The sequence below is a fragment of the Macaca fascicularis genome, chromosome 7 (assembly GCF_037993035.2).
Source record: "Macaca fascicularis isolate 582-1 chromosome 7, T2T-MFA8v1.1".
Classification (NCBI taxonomy): domain Eukaryota; kingdom Metazoa; phylum Chordata; class Mammalia; order Primates; family Cercopithecidae; genus Macaca; species Macaca fascicularis.
Window position 1 is genome coordinate 87,985,965 of NC_088381.1, and position 21,396 is coordinate 88,007,360.

General features: G+C 45.6%; 1 protein-coding gene across 5 annotated transcripts in view; it reads right to left on the reverse strand.

Annotated features, from left to right (window-relative positions):
• Positions 1-21,396, reverse strand: part of TEP1 (telomerase associated protein 1) — a 60,861-nt gene that overhangs the window by 25,444 nt on the left and 14,021 nt on the right. For 3 of the 5 annotated variants that reach the window (XM_065548564.2, XM_005560674.5, XM_065548565.1), the window contains exons 1-12: positions 18,922-19,024; positions 13,400-13,990; positions 11,767-11,937; positions 10,877-11,011; positions 10,038-10,199; positions 9,157-9,318; positions 8,810-8,881; positions 6,931-7,055; positions 6,458-6,615; positions 2,432-2,541; positions 1,670-1,760; positions 1,264-1,441 (exon numbers count right to left, since the gene is read on the reverse strand). In XM_065548564.2, the coding sequence (XP_065404636.1) occupies positions 1,264-1,441; positions 1,670-1,760; positions 2,432-2,541; positions 6,458-6,615; positions 6,931-7,055; positions 8,810-8,881; positions 9,157-9,318; positions 10,038-10,199; positions 10,877-11,011; positions 11,767-11,937; positions 13,400-13,966 (1,931 nt within the window). In that variant the 5' untranslated portion in view covers positions 13,967-13,990; positions 18,922-19,024. Of the gene's footprint in view, positions 1-1,263; positions 1,442-1,669; positions 1,761-2,431; positions 2,542-6,457; positions 6,616-6,930; positions 7,056-8,809; positions 8,882-9,156; positions 9,319-10,037; positions 10,200-10,876; positions 11,012-11,766; positions 11,938-13,399; positions 13,991-18,921; positions 19,025-21,396 lie in introns of those variants that run through there. The other 2 variants (XM_005560675.5, XM_045396087.3) reach the window with 2 other exon arrangements.

Sequence of the window (21,396 nt, forward strand, 5' to 3'; positions counted from 1 at the left end):
GGGACTACAGGTGCAAGCACCTGCACCTGGCTAAAATTAATTTAATACTGCTTTTTATTTAACCCAATATATGAAAATATTTTCATGTCAGCCTGTAATTAATACAAAAATTATGACTATTTCATATTCTTTTTTCAGACTGCCTTCAAAACCTAGCATATCTCAACTCAGACTTCACTAGCATATTCAACTGCTAAACAGCCACATGTGGCTAGTGGCTATCACATTGGTCAGTACAAGAATACCATTTGGACTGGCCCCTTGGGCTTTTTTTTTTTTTTTTTTTTTTTTTTTGAGACACAGTCTCGCTCTTGTTGCCCAGGCTGGAGTGCAGTGGCGCGATCTCGGCTCACAGCAACCTCCGCCTCCCAGGTTCAAGTGATTCTCCTGCCTTAGTCTCCCAAGTAGCTGGGATTACGGGCACCCGCCACCATGCCTGGCTAATTTTTGTATTTTTAGTAGAGAGGGGGTTTCACCATGTTGGCCAGGCTGGTCTCAAACTCCTGACCTCATGATCCGCCTGCCTCGTGATCCACCTGCCTCGGCCTCCCAAAGTGCTGGGATTACAGGCGTGAGCCACTGCACCTGGCCAGGCTTGACTCTTAAATGGCCCTCTGTTCAGCTACTGTTTCAGGAGATTCCCGGTTACTGACCCCTCTAGAAGATTAAGTGAGTCCTGTGTTTGTTTTGAATAAAAATAAGTGAAAGATACTGATGAACCACTTAAAAACACAGCTGAGACTTCATCACGCCTACAAAACAGATTGTACATCTGTCTGAGCCTGCTGATGGTAACTATCTTTGTGTGTATGTCAAAATACACACACACACACACACACACACACAAAACAAAAACAAAAAAGATGAATGGGTCAAAAAATACAGAAAGAGATAGAAACAGAAAGAAAAACAAACATGTCACAGAAAAGAAAAAGAAAGAAAATAATGAATCAGAGCAGAAGCAGAGAGGACACCAGCATACACTACCATAGATCAGCATAACTAAAAGGAATCCACATAAACCAATACAACAATCACAGATAATAGAGTGGAGGTCCAGGAGTAGATTTCGTTTCATGATCTCTCTTTCGGACAATGTTAAAGACAAGGTGTGCTGTGCAAAAAACCAGGCAGTTCTGAGCCATTGCGATGACTGACAAGCAAATCTTTACAGAAAAACAGCTGGGCTTCCCAGATGACTTCCAGCCTGTACCAGGGTAGCCCCGATTGCCCACCCTTGGCTCCCAGACAGTGCATACATACCTGGCCTTGTGTACTCTCAGCTTCTCCCTCTTAAGCTTCTCATACATCACAGGTACCCTCATTACTGTCCGAAGCTGCTGACAGCTTAGGTGGCAAAGAAACCTCCGCCTGGGACGGTTCTTGTCACTTCTAGTCAGTATCCGCCTCATCAGTGTTGTATTAGAAGGAAAGGGCAATGCTGTATGACAGGTACATTTCTGAGTTAGGCAGCTTCCATTCCCTCATCTTTTCCTACCAGTAATGTGGCCTGAGCCCCAACCCTTGGGGCTGGCAAGTGCCTGACTTCTGCCCCCTACCCCAACACACCCTGAGACTGCAGGGCAAGAGGCTGAAAATATTGGTGCTGCTGCTTCATTTATTGTCAGATATGAGAGGCAAACAGGAGTTGGAAGAAGGGAGAGAATACCTTGGTTTCTGAGTTGAGCCTCAAGGGCATCAATGGAATCATGGGCATTAAGAAATCTGAATGGAAACTGCCGACTGTGGATCACCGACTTCTAGAAAGCAAGGGAGGGAGGGGTCATGAGCAGAGGAGCCGGGAGTATGGGGGGCTTCAGGGGTCCACTCTACTAGCTTTGCGAGAAGGCACAGAAGGACAAAATGAACTTAGACAAGAGATATAGAAAAGGGATAAGAAGAAGAAAGAAAAAAGTCATCATTTTAGGGTGTGAGAAGAGGTAACAAAAGAAGAGAAAGTAACAGAAAGAGCCCTGTTTCTTTTAAGACTCCCTCTGGGCGGGGTGTGGTGGCTCACGCCTGTAATCCCAGCACTTTGGGAGCCTGAGACCGGTGGACTGTCTGGGCTCACGAGTTCGAGACCAGCCTTGCGAACATGGCAAAACCCCATCTCTATAAATAAAAAATAAAGACTCCTTCTGAAATCAGTTACATCACAGAAGTGTCTCTTCCTGGTAAGTCACTGAGCTCAGAAAATTAAAATGAAAGTTCTTATACTCTATTGTAACTTCTCAAAGGATGTACTGAACGCCCAAACTTATCTCCCTCAACCTATCTGTATTTCCAGACCTACTTACAGCCCACATGGAAACAACTTGGTGGCCATACCTTCCTCTGCCACGTGAAAAAGCCTGGCCTCCAAAGCAGCAGTGGCCTGTCCTCATGCACATCTAGTTGCTGGGCCCCATGGCTACCAGCCCCTCACACATACCGCATGCTGGAGTCTCTGCAGAATGAGCTCATGGTGGCGGGCACTGATTCCAACCCGCAGCAGGTTGCACAGGTTCCGAAGCATGGCCATGAAGGGAAGCTTCCCATTTTCTGTGGAATGTGGGGCACAGAGTGAGAAAAACAAATAAGGAGGCCAGGCACAGTGGCATGCACCTATAATCTCAGCTGCCAAGAAGGCTGAGACAGAAGGATCACTTGAGCCCAGGACCCTGGAATTGGAGTCCGGGCTGGGCAACATAGCAAGACTGTCTCAAAAAAAAAAAAAGCAAATGAGGGATGATTAGAGAGAGGTCAGAGACCAGAGCAAGAAGTTCAGAGACCAGGCATGTAGAAAGTCCAAGATAGAGGAAGTGAGGAATTCACATACAATCTCCTCTACTCAAAATGTTTTAAAGGCTTAGAAAGATTAAAAACAGGGTTGGCCTGAAGTTTGGAACAAAATTTATGCAACACTGTTTATGGGATGGCTGTTTCAATAAACAACTTATGTTACCACTTTATCTGTTGGCTCTAGCCCTAAGATTGGGTTCAACTGGCAAAATGTATTCTCTAGTCTAGAGCAAAGGTTTCTAAACTTTTTAGATGGCCAAAAGAGAAATTTCATAGTGTAAGTTGATTTATGAAGTATATATTAACATAATGTAGTACATTCATTAGTTAATATTTCAAGGCACAATATCCACTTAAAAGAAGGTTCACCATTTATGAAACCCCATCTCTACAAAAACACAAAAATTAGCCAGGCGTGGCGTCAGGTGCCTTTAATCCCAGCCACTCGGAAGGCTGCGTCAGGAGAATTGCTTGAAACCAAAAGGCGAAGGTTGCAGTGAACTGAGATCATGCCACTGCACCGCAGCCTGGGTGACAAAGCAAGACTCTGTCTCGGAAAAAAAAAAAAGTTCTCCATTTATATGAATGTAAATCTATATTTCAAATAGTCTTCATAATTTTTAAGTTTTTTAACCAATTTCTTATATTTGATTAGTCATTACTTTTTTTGCTTAAATATAGGTGAAGAAGATTTGCACTGGAGATAGAATTTCACCTCTGATCTCTGTCACTTTCTTAGTGTTCACTTGTCCCTGTGTTATCATTATCTTCAAGCCATAGTTTCTTTTCTCTTTTTTTTTTGGGGGGGGGACGGAGTCTCACTCTGTCACCCAGGCTGGAGTGCAGTGGCACGATCTCAGCTCACTGCAACCTCTGCTTCCTGGATTCAAGTAATTGTCCTGCCTCAGCCTCCCAAGTAGCTGGGATTACAGGTGCCCACCACCACGCCTGGCTAATTTTGTATTTTTAGTAGAGATGGGGTTTCACCATGTTGGCCAGGCTGGTCTTGAACTCCTGATCTCCAGTGATCTGCCCGCCTCGGCCTCCCAAAGTGCTGGAATTACAGGCGTGAGCCACCATGCCCAGGCCATCGTTTCTTAATAATAATATTTTTAAGGGTTATATCAATTTTAAAGGGTTAGTTCGGTTAATACTGAATAATATAATTCCAAATCCATCTACAATTGAAAGAAAAATTGCTATAGATCAAATTATGTAGAAACCAAAATTAAAAAAAAAAAAAAGAGTGAAGGGGTGCCATTAATGCCCTCAGATTGTGGATGCTCAGAAAACCTCAATTATTACACATAACATGTAACACTGTATCGTATGGACTGAGTGACTATGTGGGTTCAATCTGCATGCTAAATATTGGGAAATTTTTTTTCTTTTAGATAAAAGTAAACATAAATAGGAGGTGTGATTTTCTTTTCCTGGACAGAGGTGCATTCGAACCACTTTAGAGGCCAGGTCTGTCAGTCCCACACTGTGCTTATGCACCAGCCCACACCATCAGCAGCTTCCATCAGGCAAACAGTGTTCCTTTTGTAAAGGGGATCTAAGTCTCATTTGAATTATAGCTGGAAGCTTTTAGCCCTCTGGAAGTCTTGGGATTCTCCAGTCATAATTCTTTTTCTTATTTTTGAGATGGAGTCTCACTCTGTCACCCAGTGGCACAATCTTGGCTCACTGCAACCTCCACCTCCCAGGCTCAAGCAATCCTCCTGCCTCAACCTACCAAGCAGCTGGGACCACAGACATCAACCACCATGCTCAGCTAATTTTTGTATTTTTGGTAGAGACGGGGTTTCACCATGTTGCTCAGGCTGATCTCAAACTCCTGAGCTCAAGCGATTTGCCCGCCCCAGCCTCCCAAGGTGCTGGGATTACAGGCGTGAGCCATGGTGCCTGGCCTCCGGTCATAATTCTGATTCACAAACTGTACAGAACAATTAGGTTGTATATGTACTGTAAATGAACTATTGCATCCATTGTCGACTCAAGTTTTTTCAACTGTTACTATGTATAAAAGGTTTTCTAGATCATTTCTGATGAGAAAGTAAGTCCAATATCATACTGGTGATATTAGAAAATAAACTGGACATTTATCCTTCAGATTGCAAAATTCACTAATTTCATTCCAAAAAATGTTAATGAGTTATTAATGAGATCTGTGGTCTCCAAAAAGGGTTCTGTATACCCAATCACATTTTTATCTTATATTTTATACTTACATCTTTTTTTTTTTATATTTCCTTTTATTTATTTATATTTATTTTTGGCTGGGCACAGTGGCTTACATCTGTAATCCCAGCAATTGAAGACCAGCCTTGGCAACAAAGCGAGGCCCTGTTTCTTTAAAAAAAAAAAAAAAAAAAGGTACATATATATTCTGATGTATCCTAAAAATTGTTTTTGTAGTATATGATTAAAAAAAGAGACTCTAGCCACCATGGGATTAGACTATGGGCATCTGCCTCAACCAGGATAAATGATATTAAAAGAATAAATTTACAGGTCCTTACATTTTCAGGGACAATGGTTCTCAACCAGAGGGAGGAAGTGGAGATGGGTGCATATAGAATTATCTTCATATGGCCGGGCGCAGTGGCTCACGCCTATAATCCCAGCACTTTGGGAGGCCGAGGCGGGTGGATTACTGGAGGTCAGGAGTTCAAGACCAGCTGAGCCAACATGGTGAAACCCCATCTTTACTAAAAATACAAAATTAGCTGGGCGTGTTGGCGTGCACCTGTAATCCCAGCTACTCAGGAGGCTGAGGCAGGGCGTGGAGGTTGCAGTGAGCCAAGATTGCGCCATTGCATTCCGGCCTGGGCAAAAAGAGCAAAACTCCATCTCAAAAAGAAAAAAAAAAGAATTATCTACATATATCAGCTTCGATCCAGGCCCCTTTATTCTACTCCACCCCATGTGGTTTCAACTATCAGGGAAGAGGCTGTCAATTGGGGGCAGGTGTGTGTGTGTGAGTGTTTGTGTGTGGGTGCAGTGGCTCATGCCTGTAATTCCAACACTTTGGGAGGCCAAGGTAGGAGAATTGCTTGAGGCCATGAGTTTGAGACCAGCCTGGGCAACATTAGAAAGACCTTGTCTCTAAAATTTTTTTTTAAAAAAGTAAAAATTGTATAAAGTAAAAAATGAAAGAAACAACCTGCTATCGTTAAAAGTAGACCAAAAAAAAAAAAAAAAAAAAACAGAGAAAGATAACTTGGTCCTCCTTTATCTGAATTTTTTTTTTTTCCTGTATCACTGTGGGCAAATTACCTAAAACTTCCATGTCCTAAATACAATAAGAGTTTCTGTACAGATTCCAACATGCCATGTGCCAGTCCTACCTTTTTTGGAATGAGTTACAGAGATATTGATACAAGCACAATCAGAGAGAAGGTACTTTTGTCGTATGTTGATAAAAACTTGTGCATCACCTAACTACATCTGGTACAATGATGGATGATGCCAACATTACTCAAAGCAGGTACCACTGTTTACTTTGGTGTAGTCAATGGCAGACCTTATAAATCAAGTCATTTTCAGTAATACAACTACCAGGCAAAACAATAACTTCATCATTCCACAGAAATCTTCTAGTGAGGCTCTAAAATGTGGAGGCATAAATGGGGAAGAGAAGGAGGGAATGTGATGGTCAAGGTCACTCTACCAATGAGTTCCTCCCAGACCGACGCTTTGTTCCCCCGTAGGCTCAGCTCCCGCTCCCAGGTCTCTGGCCTAGACAGCTTCATCCTCTTCCCAGCTCTGCTAGAATCCCAAGGCCCGGGAAGGCGACTTCGAGAAAAGAGCTGTAGGTTGGAGGGGTATCTGAGGACAGGCAAGAAAGAAGTCTATCATTTCAGAGTCGGCAAGAAAAGAACTCAGAAAAGGAAAGGTGAGCCACGTTTACAGGGCATGTCTGCCCAAATATGCCTAAAAATAACTCAGAAAAGGAAAGGTGAGTCATGTTTACAGGTGAGTCAGAAAATGAAAGCCAGCCATTGGAAAGCTAGTCATGTCTACAGGGCAGATCTGCCTAAAGTCATGTTGCTGGGTTTGAGAACTACTGGGATAGGGGCCATGGATGTTGAAAAGTTACGGAATTACTTAGACGGAATGCATGCTCAGGGTGGAGCTCCTCACCTGTAACCCAGCAGGGCTTGAACGTGCTGCACAGGCTCGTGGATGTGCAGTCGCTGAACCAGCTTCTTCAGGGTGAACCTTGGAGGATTCTTTTTCTCTGACACTGTATCATAGGCCTTCTCAAACTGTGGAAACATCCCCAAGTCCCACAGGGGTCCTTTCATCCATGACCATGGGAACTTTCTTCAGTAAAACAGATTGTAAAACCATCCTATCCCTATGTGGTAATTTCTTTCCTCAAAATAGATTTGGCCAAGGAGTAGGAATAGAGGATACAAATCTCTGGCAACAAGAGTTCCCATGGTGAGCACAGGATGGCAGCTCTTTGGGGTCACCATTTCATTCACACAAGCGGTCAACATGGGATGACTGGCTTGTGAGAAACAAGGTGGGGATAGAATGAACATAGGACAGCTTTGTTTGTAGAGGAGGGGAAAGAGAAAATCAGCTCCGATTTAAATCACTGAGACTCTAATAGATAAATGAAGAAACAAGCACAATGCAGGTTACGAGGAGTTTAAAAACTAAAAGTAGGCCGGGTGTGGTGGCTCATGCCTGTAACCCTAGCACTTTGGGAGGCCCAGGCAGGTGGATCATTTGAATCCCAACTACTCGGGAGGGAGGAGTAGGAGGTCAGGAGTTCGAGACCAGTCTGACCAACATGGTGAAACCCCCTCTCTACTAAAAAAAAAAAAAAATTAGCTGGGCGTGGTGGTGCACGTCTGTACTCCCAACTACTTGAGAGGCTGAGGCAAGAGAATTGCTTGAACCCAGGAGGTGGAGATTGCAGTAAGCCAAGATAGCACCACTGCATTCCAGCCTGGGCTATAGAGTGAGACTCTGCCTCAAAAACAAATAAATAAATAAAAACTAAAAGTAGGTAGCTTTCAGAATCTTCTATGGTAAAAGAACTAAATTTAGGATATGTTAATGGGATGAAAAGACGAGTTGACCAATGGAGAATGTGTTCTTTCTTGTAACGCTAATATGTATTTTCCTAATCCTCTGTTTTAATAATGATGATGGTAGTGATAGCTAACACTTATTTACTGCCAGGAATTGCTAGAAATACTTTAAATATACTAACTTATTTAATCTTTATAACAATCCAACAATGTAGGTTCTGCTTTATTCTCATCTAATACATGAGAAAACTGAGGCAAGAGAGGTTAAATCATTTGACCAAAGTCTCATAGCCAGTAAGGGGTGGACGGAAGATGCAAACCCAGGTGACCTGAATCCAGATTCTATGCTCTTAACTGCTAAGTACAATACCTTATTTGTATGAAAGTAAAAAAGATTTTGTTTGGTTTGTTTTTAAAACTTCCTGTGAAAGGTAAATATTTCATAATGTTTTTAACTCACTTATCCAACTTTACTGACATGTCACCTGGCAGTAAAGTACTATACTGGCTGGGCGCGGTGGTTCACGTCTGTAACCCCAGCACTTTGGGAGGTCAAGGCGGGTGGATCACGAGGTCAGGAGTTCGAGACCAGCCTGGTCAACATGGTGAAACCCCGTCTCTACTAAAAATACAAAAATTAGCTGGACGTGGTGGCACATGCCTGTAGTCCCAGCTACTTAGGAGGCTGAGGCAGGAGAATCGCTTGAGCCTGGGAGGTGGAGGTTGCAGTGAGCCAAGACCGCGCCACTGCAGCACTTCAGCCTGGGCAACAGTGTGTGACTCTGTTTCAAAAAAAAAAAAAAAAAAAAGTTAAAACCACATGCCTTTCCCAGTGCTCTCAGAACCTTACCCACAATCACAGCCAAGAATTCCAAGGCAGAAAGTATTTTTAATCCTAATAGAATTTTGTTCCTAAATATTATTCCAGAAAAGATTGTACATGCACATATACAACCCCAGAAGAAGGAACTCACCTTTTTCTGCTCATCTCTAAGAAACACTATGTACCTTGGAAAAGGTCTGCGAGAAAATGGAGGCTCCATCCTCTGTAGGGACAGGAGAAGCAGTTTCAAAAAGGGAAATGGAGGCTGTCCCTGAAGAAACCCAGTCAGTAGCCCTGAAGGTGCATCTCTACCAAAAAGGAAGCCAGCTAGAAAAGAAGCCTGCCCTGCACCGTATGCACCCGAGCTCTACCCCGCTCCCCTGAATTTCTCTGACTCTCTTTGCTCCTGGTGTAGGACTCCCCAGCATCAGCATACTCCCTTGTCCTGCCCTTCCCGGAGAAAAGGGGCGTGGGTCAAGGGCTGGGGCAGTGACTGACTGGAGAGCGGGGTGGCCTGCGGGGGTGTCTCTTGGCCCGGTGCTTCCGAGGGTTATACTTAGCCAGCTGGTACTCGTCAAACTGGGCAAATTTGTCCGTCATAGCAGCACGGAGACAGGCAGGCAGGGGCACCAGCTTATTCTCATCTCCCTCAGCCAGGCTCTGTCAAAGAGAGAGGAGACCATTAGAAGCAAGACCCAAATCAACCCTCCAAAACAAAACGAGGCCACTTCATGGAGATACATGAGAGCACAGAAAAGCGAGCAACTTCCCAGCCCTAGCTCCAAAATCACAATTTCTGTGGTACTGATTTTCATTTCTTCATTAGAAACATGAGGTCCAGGCTGGGCGGGGTGGCTCGCCTTTACACCTGTAATCCCAGCACTTAGGGAGGCCAAGGCCAGTGGATCACCTGAGGTCAGGAGTTCAAGATCAGCCTGGCCATGATGGTGAAACCCCATCTCTACTAACAACACAAAACCTAGCCAGGCGTGGTAGTGCACACCTGTAATCCCAGCTACTCGGGAGGCTGAGGCAGGAGAATCACTTGAACCTGGGAGACGGCGGTTGCAGTGAGCCAAGATCACACCATTGTACTCCAGCCTGGGCAACAAGAGTGAAACTCCAAAAAAAAAAAAAAAAAAAGCATGAGGTCCAAAATAAGACCATTTTTTTCCTCAAACTTTGATCCAGTCCTTCTCAATCATCTTCTCCATGTTGGGCAACCCAGCCTAGTAGAGGGAGAAGCTGTCCTGTCTGGGCACCAATGCTGAGGAAAGCTGAGGGGAAGCCAAACTGCCTGAGAATTTTCTCCAAGGATGCAGTGAGCATAAGAGAAGGAACCAAGGGAAGGCCCAAGCTCAGGGAAATGAGCACCATACCTGGTAAAGCTCAGCCACCTGGATCCAGTCAGAAGGCAGCTGGACAATGGCACAGAAATATCGTCGCAGGTGGGGGCGGCACGCCGGTAAGAAGGCAGCAATGGCCAAGATTTTATTGGCCACATTCCGGACGTTCAGCTGCTGCCTGGCATACAAAGATGCCTAGGACACAAGGTAAGAGGACTAGAATCTCAGCCACTCCTCCCGTAGCTTTCTGCCCTGAACTTACTTGCTGATTGAGTGTGCCTGTATAAAACCTTTCCTGAGCCCTCCACATTGTCCACAAAATACGAAGCCCAGGCTGCCTGACTTGGCATTCTAAGTCCTCCATATTCTATCCCTTACCCACCTTTCCAGCATGTCTTCTTCTGAGTCTACTGACTGCCTTGCAAGTCAACCAGGCCTTTTCCTTCTTTGGAAGACCTCCTGCATCAATATCTACCAAAAAGTTATCCAGGGTTCAAATCATTCATTAAACCTGCCATTTTCCAAAGCATCATAGAAGATATTTCCCACACCGCTCTTCTCTGCTTCAGAAATGTTCACTATGTAATATTCCAGCTGTATTTGTATGATATTTGGAAAAGTATTTTGCTTCCCTAACAATACTATAAGCTCCTTGAGAGAATGGGCACTTACTAACAAACCAAGCCTAGTATACTCTTCCCCCACTCTTCACTGAACCACAGGGACTAGGCCTCAGACTCACCCAGAAATTCTCCCTCAGAGAAGCTCCTCCCATCCTCAGCATGAGGCTAGTCACCATCCCTCCACACACCGTAACCACACTCCCTGTCTGCTAGCTTTACACCCCCATCCCCTCCTTCACACCACAATACCTTGAGGATAAACTCAGGCTCCAGGGGCGCAAGTTCACGACAGTTTTCAAAAATGGCAGCCCGGGTGGGGTCAGATGCATCTTTCATGTTTACTTCTGAGACCAGAGTAGAGCACAGCAAGCTCAATAGAGCCATCTTGGAATTGAGAAAGAGAGGGAAGAAATGAGAAGAGAGGTAATAAGGACCAACTTAAGCATCCATGCAGACTAACTTACAAAATCAAGGACAGAGAGAATGGACCCGAGATGTGGAGTCCAATTGGGAACTTAGAAAAGGGGACTAGGACCAGGCATGGTTGCTCACGTCTGTAATCCCAGCACTCTGGGAGACCGAGGCGGGCAGATCACCTGAGGTCAGGAGCTCAAGAGCAGCCTGGCCAACATGGCGAAACCCCATCTCTACTGAAGACCCAAAAATTAGCCAGGCACGGCGGCGCATGCCTGTAATTCCAGCTACCCTGGAGGCTGAGGCAGGAGAATAACTTGAAGCCAGGAGGCAGAGGTTGCAATGAGCTGAGATCGTGCCATTGCACTCCAGCCTAGGCGACACAGCGAGACTCCATCTCAAAAAGGAAAGAAGGAGAGAGAGAGAGAAAGAGAGAGGGAGAGGGAGAGAGAGACAGAGAGAGAGACAGAGGGAGAAAGGGAAAGGAAAGGAAAGGAAAGGAAAGGAAAGGAAAGGAAAGGAAAGGAAAGGAAAGGAAAGGAAAGGAAAGGAAAGGAAAGGAAAGGAAAAAAGAAAAGAAAGAAAAGGGCATTAGGAAGTGAGAAATAAGAGCTGGGTTGTATCCCTACCTTCCCCTTCCAACTGGGGAGGGGACCTGGTTCAAGTACTCCACCCCCAACCTCCCCTCCACACCATTAACTTTTCCCCAACTCTTGAACTTTTACCTTCTTTTCCTGAAGGACCTGGTCAGTAGGCTCTGGATGAGATTCAGAGTCTCCAGAGGTGAGCTTCAAGGCCAGATCCTCCACCTCCTCCTCCTCCTCTCCCAAGCTCAGACTGTAAGAAGGCATTTGGGTCTCTGCCCCTTTCTTCTCTTCTGAATCAAACCAACGACCCTGGGGATAGTAGTGGCAGTTATGAATCACAGAATGTATCCACAGACCCTCAAACCCAGATGGATCTGAAGGCAGCACCAGGACATGGGAAAAGTCTAAATCTCCATTAATAGCACCTCTAATCTCCTCTCCCTCTCCCTTCACACGCCAGCACTGATGTGTCCTGACTTACTGCTCTCACACACCACCTTGCTCTACTCAACCTTCAGAGCCTTCGCCCACATGCTTCATAATCTGCCCCTGCTTTCATCTCTTCATTGATGTCACAATCTGGGAGCATGGGGCTCTTCACACACCTTTTAGGATATTGGTAAGATGTTTTGGGGGTCAAAAGAAAAAGGGCAAAGCCCTATATTAATCCCCCAGCAGTCTTGGGCTGCTTAGCCTCTCTGAACCTCAGCTTTCTCTCATTCACTACCACCTATCTGATAGGGCCTCTGGGAAATTAAATGGAGTGATATATGTATGTGTGACTCTGCAAAATGCAAAGCCCTAAATGAATGTTAAGATGGCAGTAGTTGTAATCCTGATAACCCTGTGAAGTAGATTTTCATTAAATTCATTTTAAAGGTGAGGAAATTAAAGCTCTAAAGGGTTAAGAGGTTGCCCAAGATTACATGGTTTGTAATTGGCAGAGACAGAAAAAGTTCAGATTAGCCTTGTCCCTCAACCCGAAACACAAGTATATACAGAAGCAATGTGTGTCTATCTAGTGATTCTGAATTGTATACTAAATGTAGGCATGTAGATGTGTAAAAGTGGATATGTGTTTGCACATGCACACACAATTAAGTGGTCTCTGGTATAGGCCCTGATAGGGCTGTTGGAAAATTAATTAGTAGATGTATCTCATGCCTGATCTCAAAAGCACCTAACTGACTCTGCTATAGTGACATTACGCTGGCCCTCCCGAGCAGAGGCTTCCTAAGGACAGGGACTGTTTTCTGTTATGGTCTTTTGGGCTTTCATCTTTTTGAGACAGTCTCGCTCTGTTGCCCAGGCTGGAGTGCAGTGATGCGATCTCGCCTCCCGGGTTTAAGCAATTTTCGTGCCTCAGTCTCCCAAGTAGCTGGGATTACAGGTGCACACCACCACACCCAACTAATTTTTGTATTTTTGGTAGAGATGGGGTTTCACCATGTTGCCCAGGCTGGTCTCGAACTCCTGGACTCCACCTGCCTTGGCCTCCCAAAGTGCTGGGATTACAGGCATGAGCCACTGCGCCCAGCCAGGACAGGAATTGTTTTTGATCTATTGCACAAAATCTCCAAAGTAGATATGCAATAAAAGTAACGATGCCAGTGAAGATGGTCCTGCAACAAAGGGTATCTTAGGAGAGGCTCTGAGGAGAGAAGATAGCCAGACACAGAGCAGCACAGAGGGAAACTGAGACACTGAAAGCTAGAGACAAGAGAGCACAACAGACATGGCTGGAGTCAAGATGCGTGCCTGGAGCTATTACCAAAGTTGCTTCCTGAACTGTTCCTGTGGCAGAGAGAGATTTCAGGGCTATAGGGCAGGTTGAAAGATCTAGTCCCTTAGAGAAATGCTGAGCGCTCCAACTTGGAGGCTCAGAGAGCAGGCAATTGCTGTTGTTCACACAGTACAAATCAGCTTGCGTCATGTGAGATATCTGTAGACTCTGGAACAAGCGGCTGGCAGACACAGTGCTCTTTAGACTAGGGAGGGTGGCCAGGCACCGGTTCTCCAAGGAGAGGATGTCTGGGTGGGCAGAAACATGTCCATGTGGTTTCTCCATGGTCTTCAGGTCAGAAAGCGTGGCCAGGCACCGGTTCTCCAAGGAGAGGATGTCTGGGTGGGCAGACACATATCCATGTGGTTTTTCTACAGTCTTCAGGTCAGGAAGCGTGGCTAGGCACTGGTTCTTCAAGGAGAGGATATCTGAGTGGGCAGATATATGCTGATGTAGTTTCTCCATGGGCTGTAAGTCAGGGAGCATAGCCAGGCACCGGTTCTCCAAGGAGAGGATGTCTGGATGGGCAGACACATGCCCATGGGGTTTTTCCATGGCTGAAACTCAGTTTGTATATGCCTAGAAGGAGAGAAAGACAGGAGATGAGCACCTGGCTGCACTGAGCATGTATTTGTAGGAGAGCATATCTTCGCCACAGCCCTCCCGATAATGCCAGTGATTTGCAAGTGGAAAACAATGAATGTTGTTTTTCTTAGGACTGGGTTCATCCAGAGAATATTCTAAGAGAGAGGGGTAGGGAAAAGGTAAGGCAGAGGCTTAAGAGCAGAGATATTAAGAAAAGGCCGGTGCAGTGGCTCATGCCTATAATCCCAACACTTTGGGAGCTAAGCCAAGAGGATTGCTTGAGTCCAGGAGTTCGAGGCAAGCCTGGGCAACACGGTGAAACCCCATCTCTACAAAGTTTTAAAAAATAAAATATATTTCTTAAAAAAGAAACAAAAAGGAATGACTGGAGAAGAAGGGACATGCCTTCTCATAAGAAGATAAAGGAGACTCCACCCCCTCCCCACGACCCCTGCTACAGGACTATCAGTTTAATCCCTACTTAGTAGAGGGGCCTCGCAATATAATCTGGACTGTGGGTTCTTAGCTCCAGAGAAACAGGTACTTTAATCAAGTTGCCAATACTTACCACCTCAGCTTCCTTGCCTCCTATTCACTCTTCAACCAACTAAATGGGATTCTGTCCCCACCAGTCCACAAGTCCCCTTAGGTAACCAAGGAACTTTTTGTTACTCCCATAAATAAATACATCTTAGCCCTTATCTCATTTCACCCCTCAAGTAGAATATGACATTGTTGATTACTCTCTCGTTAAAACTCTCTCTTCCTTTGCTTTCCATGATGCTACTGTCCTGATTTTCTTCTTAAAACTATTCTGGCTAGATCTTCTTGGGGATTCTTTCTCTGCCATTTCTTAACATCGATGCTCCAAAGAGTTCTATTCTAATCCTTTTACATATTTTCCTGGGGTAGTCTCACCCACTATGTGGCTCCAAATAACATTTCTATGCTGGTGACTCACGGATCTATTCCTGGACCTAGGTCTCCCTCCTGAGCTTCATATTCTTTTATCCATTTGCCTCTTGGGTATCCCCTCTGGATGATTCAAAGGTGCTCCAGATTCCACAGATCTTAAATGCATCATCTTTCTCCTTCTCTTATCTCTGCCCCAAATCCATTCCCCTTCCTTTGCCCCCTCTGCCTACTGGAGTTTGAAGTGAGACAGACTTTAGTTTGAATCCTCCTTTACCTTGGGATCTTGGTTGGGTAAGATACTTAAATTCTCTGTATCTCTAGAGTTTTCACATTTATAAAATTAAGAAAAATGCTTACCTCACAGAGTTGTTATAGAAATAAACGAGAAAAAAATATTAGGCAGTTTGAGCATTGCCTGGCACTAAGTGTTCAATATAGAAGTTATTATTATTTGTTATTATTATCCAGTAGACTACCAAATCCTATTGATTCCACTCCCTCAGTGTCTCTCAAATCTATCCAATTCTCTCCATTCCTCCTACCACCACCTTTGTTGAAACCCTCTAATCCATGTGGTGACACACTGTATATAGATATGTCTAAAGGACCTCCCTGCTAGAGCCAGATGTGGTAGCCTGTAACCCCAGCAAATCTCGAAGTCTGAGACAGGAGGATCACTTGAGCCCAGGAGTTTAAAACCAGGCTGAGCTACGTAGTGAGACTCCAATTTTTTTTTTTTTTTTTTTTTTTTTTTACAGAGTCTTGCTCTGTCACCCAGGCTGGAGTGCAATGGCACGATCTTGGCTCACTGTAACCTCCGCCTCCCGGGTTCAAGCCATTCTCCTACCTCAGACTCCCAAGTAGCTGGGATTACAGGTGCCCGCCACCACGCCCAGCTATTTTTTTTTTTTTTTTTTTTTTGTATTTTTAGTAGAGACAGGGTTTCACTATGTTGGCCAGGCTGGTCTCGAACTCCTGACCTTGTGACCTGCCCACCTCGGCCTCCCAAAGTGCTGGGATTACAGGCATAAGCCACTGCACCTGGCCGACTCCTTTTTTTTTTTTTTTTAAAGCATGTTTGCTTCTTAGTAGCCCACTTGCTAATTGTTTCTCCTTTGTTTTTGTTTTTTTGTTTTTTGAGACTGATTCTCACTCTGTTGCCAGGCTGGAGTGCAGTGGCGCAGTCTCGGCTCACTGCAACCTCGACTTCCCGGGTTCAAGCAATTCTCCTGCCTCAGCCTCCCAAGTAGCTGGGATTACAGGTATGGGCCACTATGCCCAGCTAATTTTTGTATTTGTAGTAGAGACGGGGTTTCACCATGTTGGTCAGGATGGTCTCGATCTCCTGACCTCATGATCTATTCACCTTGGCCTCCCAAAGTGCTGGGATTACAGACGTGAGCCACCGTACCCAGCCTAATTGTTTCTCTTTACTGAAATAAAACTCCTTAAGGTAAGGGCTCCTTTGTCTTGCTCCCCTCTGCATCCTCAGCATCACACACAAAACCCGACTTCTGGTCACCTCCCAGCATCATCTCTCACTAACACCCCAATCTAACTCTCAGCACTCTAAGCTTCAATCATACCAATTTTATTTAGCTTATTAATTGCCAAGATATCTCTTGACTCTGGGCCTTTGCACAGGCAGATCCCTGCAACACTCTTTCTTCTACCAACACCACCCCTCCTTTACAAGGCCAAATGCTACTTTCCTCTCACTCTACAGGCTTCAGTTTCATCATCAATTCCTCCAAAAAGCCTGTGCTGACACCAAGCCCCAGTCTGGTTTAGGTGGCCTTCTCCTTGTTTTCACAACACCCATACTTCCCCTATCATACAGCACATCACCTGTTTGTCTTTCTTCCCAATAGACCATTAAGTTCCTAAGGAGAGAGACCCTTTTAGCCTTGTTAACCGTTGTTCCCACAATTGCTGGTCAGTGGGATTCAGAGGCTTTTGAGAATCTGGTGAAAGCTATGGAGCTTTTTCACAGAAAAAATAAGAGTATATACTGTTTTGTGCTCAATTTTCAGAGTGTCTATGAAGCCCATTTATGGACCTCCCAGGATCTCCATAAACTGCAAATTAGAAACCTCTGCCTAACAGAATGCTTGAATTATACCATCAGGAACCTATTTTCTGGCCGGGTGTGGTGGCTCACACCTATAATCCTAGCACTTTGGAAGGCTAAGGTGGGAGGATCACTTGAGGTCAGGAGTTCAGGACCAGCCTGGGCAACATAGTGAGACCTCTATTTAAAAAAAAAAAAGGCCGGGCGCGGTGGCTCAAGCCTGTAATCCCAGCACTTTGGGAGGCCGAGACGGGCGGATCACGAGGTCAGGAGATCGAGACCATCCTGGCTAACACGGTGAAACCCCGTCTCTACTAAAAAATACAAAAAATTAGCCGGGCGCGGTGGTGGGCGCCTGTAGTCCCAGCTACTCGGGAGGCTGAGGCAGGAGAATGGCGTAAACCCGGGAGGCGGAGCTTGCAGTGAGCTGAGATCCGGCCACTGCACTCCAGCCTGGGCGACAGAGCAAGACTCCGTCTCAAAAAAATAAATAAATAAATAAATAAATAAATAATAATAAAAAAAAAAGGAATGTATTTTCTTATTTATTTGGACAAAGGCTAATCTCTCATTCATACGTAAATATTTTGGGAATAATATTGTTAAGTCAACCACTTAAACTTAGTGTGAAAAAGCTTAGGGACAGGAGTATAGAACACTTCCAAGAAGACCTGAATGACTAACAATCCAGGGCCAAAAAGGACAGCAATATCTCACTGGACGTCAATGTGACAAACACATACAAAATGATGGTTTCCATGCCCTGTACATTTTGCTCATGTCGTTGCCCTACATGAGCCCCCAAGGAAAGGAGTGGGGAATCTCAGAATTGACTCAGATTTTTTTTAAAGAGATCTCAAACCAAAAATAACAGAAAAATAAGGACAGTTTATTTGAGCAACACAGTGAGACTGTCCTATCCTAAAAAGGACAGTCTCACTATGTTGCTCATTTTATTTTTTTGCCACCCTGGAGTTTCTGAAAGGAGATTCAGCTGAACCACAAATGAAAAGCTAAAGTTCCATCCCCACTTCCATCTCTAGTTCCCTTCTCTGGAAGTAAACATTGCTAACAGTTTTATACTAACAGTTTCACAGTTTCTATGCCTATACAAATATATGCCTTCACCATCACCGCTGCTTCTGCTTTTGCTTTAAACAGGATCATAAGTTAGACTCCATTCTGCGCTTAGTATATCTCAGAGACCTTGCCGTGTTAACACATACCCACCTCACCAATTTTTTTTTTTTTTTTTTTTTTTTTTTTTGAGGTGGAGTCTGGCTCTGTGGTTCAGCTCACTGCAATCTCTGCCTCCCGAGTTCTAGCGATTCTCCTGCCTTAGCCTCCCGAGTAACTGGGATTACAGGCGCCCACCGCCATGCCCGGCTAATTTTTTGTATTTTCAGTAGAGAGTGGTTTCACCATGTTGGCCAGGCTGGTCTCAAACTCCTGACCTCAGGTGATCCCCCACATCCGCACCCCCAAAGTGCTGGGATTACAGGCCGTGAACCACCGCGCCCGGCCTCCACCTCAGTCTTCAAGTGGCTGTATGGTAGTCTAGCACATTTAAGCACAGTCTGGGTTTCTATTATTACAAACGGTTCTCATACTACCATTTGTTGGTGACAGCCACTGTCCCCTTTCAGTGGGCACACAGAGCAAGGAAGTAAGAGGGGATGATTGTCACGTGGTCTCTCTTCCTGTCCCTCCCTCTCCTTCAGCCTTGTCCTCCTTTCTCACCTCCCCTTTCACGCAGTGTACACTCCCTCCCCTTCCCGGAGCCGCCGGGGCCGGGAGGAGCAGGGTGGACGCACCCCTAGCTGAGTCTCGGGTGGTTCCTAACCGGCCCCGCCAGGCCCTTCCCACCCGGCTCTCAGCCTCACAGCCCAGAGCCCTAGACCCAGGGCCAGGGCAAGTTCTGCCTGCGCTCGGGCCCTACCTTAGACTGGGGCTGGAGACCCTGGGTGCCTGACCTGGGGCGTCCAATTCCCGCAGCAGGAAGCAGAAACTTCGCTCTGGGTTCTGCCAGTGGGAAGGGTGGCAGCCGGGGGAGGAGCCGGATGCGGATCTGGGAAGAGACAGTGCGGGCGGAGACTCTCGGGTCCGGGCGGGGCGCGGCAGCGGCTGGAGGGGCAGCGAGCCGAGGGCCGGGCACGACGACATGCCAGGACGGCGACGCGAATGCCCAGGACCCCTGCAGCCTTTTCTGGGACCCGAGTTTAGTTTGTTGTTGTTTCTCTTCTTTTCCCTTTCCGGTGCTTTCTCCTGTCCCTAGGGCTTCCCCCCTACCAAATTCGTCTCCTCTGGCTAATTTTTGTCTTTTTTCTCCTATTATCTCTTCAGCCACTGTTTCTTGGAAAAGATTTTAGCATGTTCGCTGCCTGTCTGTACACCTCTCCTTCCTAGCATCAACGACGGTCAGACTCAATTCATCCTAAAGTTCCTTTGAGGAACTCCTTAAAAGGAGACGGAAAGTCTAAAGCAACCGCCTGTAACCAAGTGTAGACATCAGTCAATCCAAGTTCGCTGAACTAAGAGCAAGTCCTGTTGATCAGAAGAGAGATACGTGGCCGGGCGCGGTGGCTCAAGCCTGTAATCCCAGCACTTTGGGAGGCCGAGACGGGCGGATCACGAGGTTAGGAGATCGAGACCATCCTGGCTAATACGGTGAAACCCCGTCTCTACTAAAAAAAAAATACAAAAAACTAGCCGGGCGAGGTGGCGGGCGCCTGTAGTCCCAGCTACTCGGGAGGCTGAGGCAGGAGAATGGCGCAAACCCGGGAGGCGGAGCTTGCAGTGAGCTGAGATCCGGCCACTGCACTCCAGCCTGGGTGACAAAGCGAGACTCTGTCTCAACAAAAAAAAAAAAAAAAAGAAGAGAGATACGTGGATCACACAGAATCTATCTGGAGCCATCCTGAATGATTAATGCTGAACCCTTTCCAGGAAGATGGAACCAGGCTTAGGAAAGAGACAAGTGACCCTTAGGTTAATAATGCTAGCTTCGTAAAGACAGGACCAAACATAGTAGCAGGAGAAATATGCTTTCTGCCTATAAAGCAGATTAGCTGTCTTCTGGAAAATATCATTGCTTTCCTTAGAGAGGTACCCTTGAGTCTCAGGTAACAGCTGAGCTTCGGCTCAGAATTGAGGATATTCTATCCTCTATTAACTGAGCCAGTACCACTTTCCTTCCTTAGAAACCTCCATTGCCACCCACCCCATCAGTGCCAACACTCCCTGCAATGGTCTTTATGTTTGTGTCTCCCCAAAATTTATATATTGAAACGCTAATCCCAATGCGATGGTCTTTAGGGTGTGATCTCTGGGAGGTCATTAGGTCATGGAGTTTAGAATACTCATAAATGGAATCGGTGGCCTCATAAGGAAAGACGGAAGGGCTAGCTAGCTCTTTGTCCGCGATATGAGAATACAAGAAAACAGCCATCTGCAATCCCAAGGAAGGCCCTCATCTTCAGAAGCAGACCATGCTGGCAATCTGATCTTGGACTTCCATTCTCTAGAACTGTGAGAAATAATATTTGTTGTTTAAGCCACCCAGTCTACGGTAATTTGTTGTAGCCACCTGAACTAAAACATTTCCTTTTTATAACAAATATTTTAATGCTCCTTTTATTTTCCTGATACATAATCATAAAACATGTAACTTACCTCCACACACAATTTTAAACAAAAATTTATTTTTTTTTTTTTTTATTTTTTTTTTTTTTTGAGACGGAGTCTCGCTGTGTCACCCAGGCTGGAGTGCAGTGGCCCGATCTCGGCTCACTGCAAGCTCCGCCTCCTGGGTTTACGCCATTCTCCTGCCTCAGCCTCCGAGTAGCTGGGACTACAGGCGCCCGCCACCACGCCCGGCTAGTTTTTTGTATTTTTAGTAGAGACGGGGTTTCACCATGTTAGCCAGGATGGTCTCGATCTCCTGACTTCGTGATCCACCCGCCTCGGCCTCCCAAAGTGCTGGGATTACAGGCTTGAGCCACCGCGCCCGGCCTCACAAAAATTTAAAGACAAAAAATAGAGACAGGGTTTTGCTATGTTGCCCAGTCTGGTCTCAACCTCCAGGGCTCGAACAATCCTCCTACCTTGGCCTCCCAAAGTGCTGGGATTACAGGCATGAGCCACCATGCCTGGCCTAAAAGATTAATAAAATCTCTTAAAGAGATACAAAGGAATCTACAGCCATACCACCCTGAACGCACCCGATCTTGTCTGATCTTGGAAGCTAAGCAGGGTCAGGCTTGGTTAGTACTTGGATGGGAGATAAAATGAATAGTAGAAGGAATATGACTTATAATCAAACACTATGTGTTTAGATACATAACTGCTTGTGCATAACATTCAAGAAGACACAATGTGGTACTCGGATATATGCATCTCTATATAAAATCACCTC